Consider the following 12,052-nt stretch of genomic DNA (forward strand, 5'->3'; position numbering starts at 1 on the left):
TTAGAGGTCCAGTTGTCTTTCCAGAAACACGTTGTCAGGTCTTAACCTATGCTTCACTTTAGGAATTGAAAATAATAGAGAGCAGTCTGCTATTCACCTGAGCTGCTTTTTTGCAGACCTTTGAAATCTCATTTTAGTAAATCAATCTCCATTAATATTCACCTCTTTTCTTAATGATCTTGTTTAGTTGGAATGTATGCATGTAGGATGCAAGTAAACTTTATTAAGAAAATTAGAACCTGATTAGACCTTCGTAAGAGTCAAAAAGATGCGAGGAAGGAATCCTCCTTATAAGTGTTAAATGGGCATTCAATCCATTTTGAGAATGGAAACGTTAGGATGTTTCAATTATAAGTAAGACAGAATAGTACAAGTCAGTCCTTCCTAGCTATTCAGTGCAGCCTCTGATGTGAATTCAACTACTAATGAACAGCATGCACTTCACAAAACTGCCTATGAAATTGATTATTCAGTGGCATAAGCAATCCTTGTAGATCTGTTGAGGGTCTATTATCTGTACACTGAACTCCTGATAGACCTTTTTTTTCCTTAAGAGTTGTTCTTCCAGAGCTGTCTGTAAAAGCACTGCATCAGGGTGATGCAATGAAAATTTTAGTACTGCTGCATGCACCATTCTCGTTTTCAGGAGCTGAGTCGCTGGCTTTTGGTCAGCAGACATAGCAAATTCATTGACCAATTGCGGAAGACTACTTGACAATGAAGATGTGTCCTATCTTCCAAATTAGATGCTCTTTTTGAGCACGTTAATCTGTATCTTAATAGAATATATTCCTTGATTTTTGGAAGAATGCTGAAAAGAGCAATCAATATTAGATGTTTGAACCCTGAGATAGTGAGGAGAAAATTCCATTTTACTCTAGTGTCCCTGCTTACTGTGTGAGATGATCTGTTACCTTGCACTGCTATTAGTCTTTCTCAAAACTCAGGCTGCCTGTGACAATAGTTTTAGAGCTCCACAGAACAGTAGAACACTTCCAGGAGGCGTCACATTGTGTTGTGTTCTGTTTTTAGATTATGGATTTTTGTTGTGGTCTTTTCTGTGTGTTGTGCAAATGTCAGGCACGTAGTGGTATATGTTTGGGGGCTTTTGTTTTATTTATTTATTTATTCATTTATTTTAAAGAGGCATCTATGTTTGCTGTTGCCAAGCTAGCTAGGAAAAGTAATAGTTCTGGTTTTGGATATTAAGATGCATTAAAAGGGTATATATTTCAAGTTTTATGCTGAAAATTTAATTTAAAAAGGCAAAAAATGTCTGATAAGGACTCTTGTCCAAAATTATTTTGAGAAATCTAAATAAGTTTGATTAAGGGGTAGATTAAAGTGAAAATGTTAAAACTTTTTGCACCAACTATTGCCACCTGAATATAGGTCAGCAAGTAACAATGATAACTGTTAGACGGGTGACTATGATTACATAGCTCTTGAATTAAATCATTTACGCTGCACCAGAGATGGTAGATAAATCAATTGAATGCAACTCTTGTTATTTCCCTTTATGAAACAAATCTTACTCTAAGATCAATGTTAATAATACTGTGTGAAGCTTAGAATGGATTAAATGTATGTAAATTTTGTAGCATCCTGTTCTGTTATGCTGTCAGTCTCTCTTATGGTTACAGTAATGAACAAGTGATCTTATGTTCTTTTAAAAATAAAAAACAAAAAACAAAACCTTTAAATTCATCTTCCTTCGAATTAATCTTCCTTCAAGCACAGGTGAAGGTTTCTAAATAACTCTAACTTATGCTTTTTTTAAGGTATTATAATATCCTTTATCTCATTAAAAAATCAAAAATGAATGAAGGTTTTTAATGCATCTGCTTGGAATCCTTGAACAGATGTTCTTTACGGTTGCATTTCTGTTGTATGCTTTCTTAAGAATAGACTTCTAGCAGAACCTAATAAAATTGTTTGAACTTAAAGTAACAATAGTTGAAGTGCGTTTGAGTAAAACAACTGACTTTACTTTTGTATGTAGTTTAGAATGTTTTCTAACTTTTATTTTAAATGGAAATAAGTTATAAATAGTTTGTTGAAGTAGTTGGTATTACATTTTCACTGCTGCTTGATTTTGTGTTTGTAGAGCCAGAATGAAGACTGGGGAGGTTTGTCTGAGGATATCTTATGATTAAGAGCAATCTAAGGCATTAGCCCTTTTGACCCCCATCTAAATGATTGGTAACTACCAAGTTTACCGTTTTGGTGGCATGGATTAAATGGGTGCTATGCAAAGACTATTGCACGCATAATTAAGTCCTTGCAAGGGTAAACAAAAATGGGTGATGGGCTTAACCTTCTGCAACACTTGCATGATGGTCTTTGAGGAGTGCTTTGAGTTTTCCTTTTGTTTTTCCTTTTTGTACTAACCCGCATCAACTTGGAGTATGTGACTTCTACTGGCTTTCTTTTGGTGTTGATAATTAAGTGGGATAATGCAAGTTAGAGAAATGGATACCAAAACTAATTACTAAACAGATGTTTGGCTTTGTTTACTTACAATCAACCCATATAAGCATATATTTACTGAAAAATGAGCTGTAACATCTGCTCTGCAAAGAAAATGGGCCCTACAAAGAGTGGGTGCTGCTGAAATTGACTGTGTATCTAGTGCCGGATGCTGCATGACAGAGCAAAGCTTATTTGCATATATAGTGCATTGCAACATATTTTTGTCCAGAGCATAAATGGAATACATTGTGGCAGTCCTACTAAAAAAAGGTAAGTTTTTTTTTTTTTTTTTAAATAAGGCAAACTTAAAACACCTAGGAAAATGATTTGCTCGGGAAAACTTAATTCGTCCACTGCTTATTTGATACTGTAATATACAAGTAGTTCACTAAACAAACTGGCTTTTATAATGTAGAACAGCAGTAATAGAACTAATTTTATATGCAACTTTAGCTTTATCAGGATCTAGTTTCCAGACCAAAGACAATTTCATAAGGAACAAAAATATTTGTAACGTGCTCAAAATCAAACTCACTTTTTTTAAACTATGTAAAAGTTACATAGTGTGTGATACAGCCACTGATTTGTTGGGAGTGGAGACCAATTAATAGCTTGCTTGTACATTAGAACTGTAGAATTAGAACAGCCAACAAAATTAATTTGTTCAAAATAGAATTTCTTATATGAATCTAGACATATTCTAAAACAGCTAAAAAAAAAAAAAACTAAATGCCCAAGATTGTTTTTTTTGTTCACGTTTTTTCCACCCGTTCCTTGCTTTTTCCCTTCTTCATGATAACAAGTTCATCTGTGAAGAGCGTGACTCTCATGGTGAGGCTAGTATTAATACTGTGACTGTAAAAGCTTGATGCTTATGATTAGAACTTTAAATGATTTATTTTGGTTGAGACCTATGCTAAGCATAGAGCTTTTACTCGGTTTAACTTTTTTTTGTTCTGTTAAGACTGCTACATAGACTAATTCTGGAACATGCAAGCTCAAGCACAGAGAATTCTGAGTGACTCAAATTTGTTTGCACTATGTCCATGGTTAATTCTATGTATGGGCACAGTTTTAGCTGAACGAATGTACCTTGTTCCCATTGATTTACACCACAATGGCATTATCAGATGGCTCATGGAATGCTTCCTACTGTACTTTTCCCTGGAAGGAGTGAAGGAATAGTCACTGTGTAGAGAGCTTAATTTCTGCTTGTCATGACTGCACAGAACTTGGGGATGGCATCTGCTGGGGAGAGTGGAGAAGGACAAATAGATGGTTACACATAAAAAGAGATAGTAATGGTTTGCTGACTGGAAGGAACTGCTGCTTGCATGGAGGAATGGAGATCTGCTACCCTGAAGAAAGGTCAGCTGAGGTGAAGAGAGCAAGTCTGTGGGCAAGGGGAGGAGTTTGACTCATACAGTTTCTGTGCGTGGATTATCCTGATATTTAGCCAACAGGCTATATACTGATTCAAATCACTTTATGTTCCTTTAGCAAGCATAAACAAGTACTAAATGAATAGAACTTAGATGTTTGAGGGCTGTTTCAGAGAGATTTACTTAAACTACTATGTTGAGTTCTTGCTGTACCTCCTTACCCAGGTATCTGTTATGGCAGGTGTAATAAGTCACATATTCAGAAATAGTCAATTCCATAAAGAATTTGGTTAAATTTAAAGGGAAGCCTTGTATAATGTTGAAGAATTTAGCAGTGGAGCACATACCTAGGTAGGATGGAATCTGTTTATCGTTCACCCAACTCCTACTTCTGCTTTCCTATTTGAGCAGAATTTACAAGTGTTAAAGTCAAGAGTCTGAGTCAGGGTGCAGTTCCCTCATCACCTAAATGCATGCTGACTGTGACTCCTGTTAAGAAGGCTAGTTCAGTGTGGTGGTGCTCCCATTAATGCTCCCAGGGCTATGTGGCTCCTGGCTTATTGGCTGAAAACTAAGGACGTGCAGGGGAGCGTGGGGAAGTACCAGCAAGGGGCGGGAATGAAAACTATAATGCTGCTCATTTTGGCAGTAGCCTGCACTTTGATTTGCTGAAGCTAATAGTGCAACTTGAGCAGTTACATTTATTTTTAACCGTTGCCAGTATCTCTAAGGGTGGTGTGTTTTTGTTTGTTTTAAGCCCCTATTCCCCAAAGTATCTTGTCTTGACTCTTATCTGCTGTGCATCTTCAAGTCAGTAGCTTAGTTAGGTAAGTTCCTGCTGCACCCCTGCTGTTGGCTTGAGTCACAGTTGTGTGGCAGGGAGCCTCAACAGCACTGTTGGAGCTTTCAGCTGTCCATTCCCTCCTCCTTCCATTTGTGTTAGAGAAACTGTTTGCACGGCCGTGCTAGAACTAGATTGCAGATCTAGTTAAAGTGATCCAGTTTAGATTGCCTCTTTCTAAAAGCATATAGTCAGCAACTTTTATTTTCCTTGTTCATGGCTTAGCCCTGCAAACATTTGTCCAAAAAACTATTAGAAAACACCATGCTGCAGGGCAGGGAAGGAATGGGATTGCTTAATTGTCATCAGCATGGAAGCTGAGTGATACTGGACATGACATGGCTGTTAACAGCAGTGTATTGTGGTCCTCCGTTCAAAATTACAGCCCTGCAGTTAAAGAAATACCTCCTTTAGCAAAGGGGAATAAGCAATGCAAACCTAGCTGCACTGCAGTACTGGAAAAATTGGAAGAAAATTTTAATGAATCCTTTTGTGCATAGTTTGGTAACCTGCCAAACATACAGACACGGTAGGATTATCTGATAGAAAAGAACTCAGTGATTTGTAATAATTTTGGCTGTGGCTTCACAATACAAAGTGTTCACTGGTATTGGTGTAAAGCATTTTCTGTTCTTGTTATGAGAAAGTGGAGCCTCCAGTGGATGTTTGGAACCATGCTTACCCTTAAAGATTGTGTTAATTCTTTAGAGCTCTTTGCATAGCATCTCACTGCATTTCAGAGCGTTGATTCACTTCTGATTCAGCAGATGAGAATAGCAAGGAAGAAGCTGGGAGCATCCTCACTTATGCGGTTAGAGTACATAAAGTTTCCACTGATATTTTTACTCTTGCTTTTGGGAGGGAAGAAAGTGGAGAGCAACTCTCTTCCTGGAGTTGGTATCGATGTAATGTTATGTTCTCAGTTTTTGAACAGCATCATAGTTAATTGTTGAATTGAACACATTCAAGACCTCTTAGGTATTTCTAGGTTCTCTCAGAAGAAACACGTTGCTCTCCTTTTGATAAGCAAAGTAGAATTTTCCCAGTAACCATGTAAATAGAGTTTCTGAATACTTAGTTAACCAAAGATTGGGAAACGGATACTCTGTTCTTTTGAGTCCTTGAAACTGCAAGTGAACTATAGCAATTTCCTAAAGCAGCCTCTTATTAGAAGTATTTTCTAATAGAGATTCAAAAGTAGAGGATAAATGTAATTGCTTTTGAAGCATTGCTAAAGCAGTACTTGTTAAATGTTAATCTCATGCTGCTGTGAAAACGTCGTATTTTAAAACGGAAACCCTCATCCTTCCCCTCTCCTTTCCCCATAAGCTGATTCTATAAGATTGTTCCAAACTACTGTGCAGTCTGTGGACCTGCTGTTTGTCTGTTGTTCTAGTTTGGTGTTTGTTTAGATGATGGGGGAAAAAAAGCCAAGCGTTTATCAAAATGTAGCCATTATATTTTTGCTTGCAGTTTAACGTGGTTTGTGTTTGTAGGGTTTATGCTGGTTTTGATGGAAAAGAAGTTGAAACAAATATCTAATCACACTTTCCAGGCTACTCAAGCATTCATGAAGTCGGTTTTGCTGTGTGAAGCGTTCAGACAGTGAAATGTCAGTGGTATGAAACAGTGAACTTTGGTTATTTCTTGTCTCTTTCTTAAATGAAGAAAATGAACTATTTTCTTGTTGACTACAGACGTGAAATAACTTAAATTGCCGCAAAAAAATCAGAGTAGATGTTAAGAGAGTTTTTCAGCAGTAAGGATAATAAAGCATTTAAGTGAATTTCTTGGGGGCATTAAAGTCTCTGTGACTGGATGCCTTTAGCAGATTAAATATCTCTCAGGAATGCTGTAGGTATATTTGATCCTGTTTGGGGGACTGGATTAAATTAAGTCCCTTCTAACTTTAGTTTGACTGTAATTTTTAATTCAGTTGAGTCATGACAAAGTTGGGAGAACTGTATGCTCAAGGAAAACGTCAGCTGGGTTGGGCTAGCTAAATACTTCTATTGACTCAAATCTACTCTCCACCATTTTTCTAATTTAGAAGTCTCTAACATCTTAGGCTGAAAGTTTCAAGGAGTATTATTAGCTTTTTGAAATGAGTTGCAAACACAGATGTCAGTTTGAAAAAGATAAGCCCTCGTAACTTTCAAGTATTGTGGAATTGGAATGTACAACTTCAGTCCTTATTGATATTGTAGGGCTGTTACTGTTTTGACAAAACCAGGTTCTAAGCCCTATGTATTAAAGTCAAATAAGTGATCTACATCCAATTTTTTTTCAATTAGTGATGATTTTTCAGAAGTAGTATTTTGTGATATAGTCACATTGTATTTGCACGGTAGGGGCCTCATTACCCCTTCCAGCTGCTAGATCCCCTCATCTCTCAATTCATTAGATCCAGGTAGTTTAGCCACCGTCTTTAAGAAGTGCTTCACAGGCTCAGATGTTGTCTAATATCTGCAGAGTCCCACAAAAGGAAGGTAACGTAGATGCTGATTGTAGAAGTTTGACATCTCTCGTTTTCTCTTCGGTATGTTTTTGGTGTTCAGACCTGCGGGCTAACTGCTCTGTAGACAGTGTAACAGGGAATACAGTAGGAAATTTAGCAATTTATTGTTGGAGCATGTGAGAAACTGTAGTTCCCTGAAAAACAAATAACACTTGTCAAAACTTTAGCTCCCTTTGTGTTGATAGTCAGGCTGCCCGTAGTGCTGGTCGCTTTGTGTGTGTGTGATGTTCTGGGACATCCTCAGTGGGCTGTAGAGGTCTAACTGAAACTGCAGTTTTCTGTCTTGCAATATTGCTTTGTTACAACTTCATAGTTGCTCTTCTCTTCTCTTCTCTTCTGTTTAATCTTAGTTTCACCTCTAGAGTGTTGGTTTATTGCTAGTCTAGTTGCGTGTGGTGTTTCCATAGTCCATAGGTTCGAAAGCTGCCAGGAGTGAAACAACCACTTGCTTCCTATTGTTATTTGACAATCTGTCTTGCATCATCAGTGGATAATAAGTTTGTGTCAAGATGAGACACTAATTCCATAACAGTAATTGAATCAAACATGTAATTTATCATGTGCCAGAATTTTCATATGGGAGACAGTTGCTTCCTGAAATTAGAAACTGTTGGAAATGTTAACTAAACGGGAAAACATTGACATTTTGGATTGTAACAATGTACCTTTTTTTAGTTGTGTTCGTAAATCTTGTACAGGCAGCATAAGTAAAGCAGAAGTTTTCTGTAATTATCTTTCTGGGAATGTTTTGCTTGTGGAGGCCTCAGCAGTTGTAGAGTTGCTTTTTCCTGTTTCGTCGAAACTCCTACTACTTGGGGCTATTACTCTTGGGGGATCGGCCCACAACTTCCTTTTTGCAGTTGAAAATATGCCTCAAATGTCCTGCATTTTGATTTTTAGTGTAGACTTAACACTTGATTTAAGTAGCGATAGAGCTTTTAAGAGCTGCAATTCACATTTGTACTTCACTATCATACACTAAAATCTTTTCAGTTCTGCCAAAAATTACAGCAGACTTCATACAATTTGCACCTCTCACTGAGCTATAGGTGCAGTCACTTCAGAACCACTAGATTTGTAGGTGGCTTGTCCATAATAATTTTAAATAATTAATTTGAAATAGCATTCAGAATACTGATTCTGAAAAGCAGCATTAATCCTGTAGAACTCTAGGGTACTTTTTTTATTGGAGGGTTTTGTAATTGGAGATTCAAACTTAAAAATTTAAGTTTGAACACTTTGTCAATAAACTGAGGGGGCAGTATTCCTTTTAAAATAGATAGGACAGAGGTGATTGTTGGACTCGGAAGTCACAGGTACTTTCTCAGTTCTAAGTCTGTCTTCTACAGTTTTTTTGAGGGGGCTGAAATAGCTTAAAGTTTTTAATTGGTACATAATGAAAGATGCTAACTGACATGCAGAGGGTTTTCTCTCTCTTGTTTTTTTTTTTTTTTTTCCCCCCTTCTCTCCCAGAAAATGCTGAATTGGCTTATCTGGGGCTGATGCTCCTAAATTGCTTTTACTCTATTAAAAAGCTTCCTCATCTGTCTTCATGGCACTGATATGCATACAAAAACTTTTGAGTATTGTTTACTTTCTAACTCATCTTTGAACGTGCTAGCAATATAAGAGTTGGTGCTAACTTCGGGGGCATAATTCAAAAGCAGGGAAAGATATCTCAAATACCTCCCATCTTTAAACAGGCACTGCTTTTTAGAATTATACTTTCTTTCTTAAATAATTCCACTGCTGCACTGCCCTGGTACAGTGCTGCTCATAACCACATTCTAGAGGCCTGCTATCAATGTGTGTTTGTAGCAGTAGGTGATATCAAATTCTTTTAGCCCACGTCCCATCTCTGACGGTAGTCAATAGTGGATGTCTACCAAAGAGCCTAAAACTGAGCAAATATGTAGTGATAGATCTCTGGAACAGTTTCTCAGGGTCTCAAACGTTTTTTGGCTGAGAAGAAGGTCTGAGCTTATGTAATACAGTAATTACAATGTGAAGTTCTCCTTTATTTTGGTGTTCCTAGCATGCAAGTTTATGGCAGGGGGAAGACCAGTTTGTTCCCCCCAAAAAGTCTAGAGTAGTCAAAAGTAGAATGTTATATTTCTGTATCAAATGTCCTTTTCATGTTAAAGGTAAAATGGTGAGATCATCTTTGTTGTTTTTTACCTTGCATACCTGTCCATCTTTGCACTGTGTGTAAGAATGTGTACATTTCTTTTGTAGCCACGTCATGAATACTTTAATGTCCCAGTGTACTAAATGACTTCCTTCATCATGCATGCAGAATTTCAGAGGAGATAGACCTGTGACTTACTCATGGCAGAACATTATCCTCAGCTTGGTGAATCCAATCATCTTGAATCCAATATAATATCACAACCATTCTGTGCTGCTGTACTTTCCTCTTCCCCCTCTGTTTTACAGTGTTGTCTCTTCACATGTCTCATCTCAACAAAACTTGTTCTTGTTGGCGTATGGTTTAACTTTTTTATTGTGTGCAAGTTTCAAGTCTTGTGTTTAAAAGTTCTATAGAATTTTCTAAGCTAAACATCTAGATATTGCAACATTTATACTGTAACATTACTTGACCTGTATTTAACTTTTAAATAAGTTGTGTTGGTATTAAACATATGGTTAACCTGTAGACTAAATTATTATTTAAAGAGAAACTAATGATCTAAAGTAACAGCACTGTGGAGTGTGTGTGTATATACACAAGTATTAAATGAAGTTACACATAATTCTACATAGACCCTGCATCTTAAGTGCAGAGATGCACGTACCAGTATCCTTTTCTGACACTGACACAGTAGTGTGACCTACCTTGCAAAGAGGAGGAAGACAGAATTGGTTAGGGCAGAGAAAATGACTGATGTAGATCTGCAAGTTTCAACATTTGTATTTAAATGTTGAAAACACTGGTGTGAGTAGTTGAACAGTTTGTACTACTGAAAGAGAGGACAAGTTAATTGCTTTGCAAATGGTTAGAGCTGGAAATGTTCCTTATTCATTCCGTTGATAGCATATTTGAAATAATAGTCTCCTTTAACTGACATTTTCATTTTTAAGTGCAGAATAGCATGTACATGGAAGAGAACTGCCACACAGATAAATATTTTAATTGAAAGGTATTTATCATGGGTGTAGGCAGAGTGAGAGGGCATGTATTGCATCCTCTCTTTGCCTAGTAGAAGTGAATATTTTGTTACCTAAAACCGACTCACTTTTTGAAAATTATGTAAATGCAATTATCAAGGGGCTGGTTACTGAAACTAACTGCAAACAGCTAGTTCTGCGTTCTATATGTGGTAATGCACTACCTTTCAAATGTTGAACTGACCCAAAAAAGGGAGATTTAGGGGGTGAGATATTTGGATTAGACCTGCAGCATTCTGAAATCTTGTAGAAAACCAAGATGTTAGGAGTGGTTTTCCATTTCCAAGGTTGCTTTGTTTTTTGTAAGACATTAACAATGTTTGTGAATGTCTGGGTAATGCTGCTTCAGCCTGCATTATTTCATGCCTGTTGGCTTAAAATGCTGTGCGTTGAGCTGTAATGAGATGCTGTTTTTCTTGTTATCTGTATACAGCTGCTTGCTTCTAAATGACTAGGTAATGAATTAGCTTTCCTGGCATGTTTGAAATAAAGTATTGCATGCACTTTTGTCTCATGTGAATGGCTTTTTTCCTCATCTGTGTTCTGATATATTTCAAATTTGCATTATTTGCCTTAGGTGACTCTGAGCTGCAGGTAGTGTATAATATTGCAAAATGTGTTCTGTAACAACTGGATAAAATGTGTTTGGCACTTCCTAAAACAAATAACATGAACAAAACATAATTCATTCTGTTTCTTAAAAGTCATAATTGATTAAATTATTCTAACAAAACACGTTAGTTTTTAGGTGTTCCTTTTGGGAATATATTGTTGATGTGCATGCAAGAAGGCATATCTGCTCAAGATTACTGCTGTAGTACTAGAAAATTAAAATACTGAGTTTTACTGGTGAGGTCTACCTATAGACAAGTAGCCAATATCCTTCTAATACATTGCTTTAAACTCATTGCCAATGAATGTCTTTGATTTATTTGATGAAACTTAATCTTGATTTGAGCAGTATATCTGGCTGCAACTTTGAATAGGCAGTGGGGACAGTAATAATACTAAACTGCTCTGAAGATAGTAGCAGAAATCCTTGGTGTTTCTTCATATGTTCATGTGAATATCATATATATATTCACTGAACAACTTTTTTTTTTTTTTTCAGCTAACTTAGCAAATAGCCATAGACATGTACAGTTACTCAGAGGTAAAATAGGATATCTAATCAATTTTAAACTTTAAAAAGTTGCATTTTATTACAAATATTTTCAAGATCTTAAAATTTTTGAGATGTCATATTCCATTTGTTTCATAACTGAGTTCTGTTACTATAGTTGGCTAAGAGTGCATTATTTTCTAAATGCTTACAGTTAGTGGATGCAGGGGAAGCACATAATCTAAAATGAATGCAGCTAAGTCATCTGAGAATGCTACATGTTATATTAAAAACTCTAGTCCCTCTTCAAGCAGTGTCACCTATTGGGTGATATGTTATAATACACATTAATGCCGGCCATACTGTTTTATGTTATCAAGGTCACTCCAGTTCTAAGAATGTTTAAATAATGCATCACTGAGAGAACACCACATTTTCAATACATCCAGTGTCTTGTTTCCAGTTTTTACTTGCCTTTTCTTGGAATTTCTTATTTGCTGATGGATTTTGGAAGCCCTTATTAATCTCAGGCTGCTAAGCACTGGTGTTTTCCAGGCACTGACATACTT

At 36.6% G+C, this 12,052-nt stretch overlaps 1 protein-coding gene across 5 annotated transcripts in view; it reads left to right on the forward strand.

Moving 5' to 3' along the window:
* The window catches only part of AP1S2 (adaptor related protein complex 1 subunit sigma 2), a 32,389-nt gene that overhangs the window by 17,079 nt on the left and 3,258 nt on the right, over positions 1-12,052 (forward strand). The window contains exons 5-7 of one of the 5 annotated variants that reach the window (XR_011136347.1): positions 2,108-2,202; positions 2,702-2,742; positions 9,449-10,884. The exons of 1 other annotated variant lie outside the window; for it this stretch is intronic. Coding sequence is in view for 1 of the 4 variants with exons in the window: in XM_068919520.1 (XP_068775621.1) it covers positions 9,449-9,484 (36 nt within the window). In the remaining 3 variants the exon portion in view is untranslated. Of the gene's footprint in view, positions 1-2,107; positions 2,203-2,701; positions 2,743-9,448; positions 10,885-12,052 lie in introns of those variants that run through there. 3 more of the 5 variants (XR_011136346.1, XR_011136344.1, XM_068919520.1) reach the window with 3 other exon arrangements.

The sequence above is a fragment of the Struthio camelus genome, chromosome 1, assembly GCF_040807025.1.
Source record: "Struthio camelus isolate bStrCam1 chromosome 1, bStrCam1.hap1, whole genome shotgun sequence".
Lineage (NCBI taxonomy): Eukaryota > Metazoa > Chordata > Aves > Struthioniformes > Struthionidae > Struthio > Struthio camelus.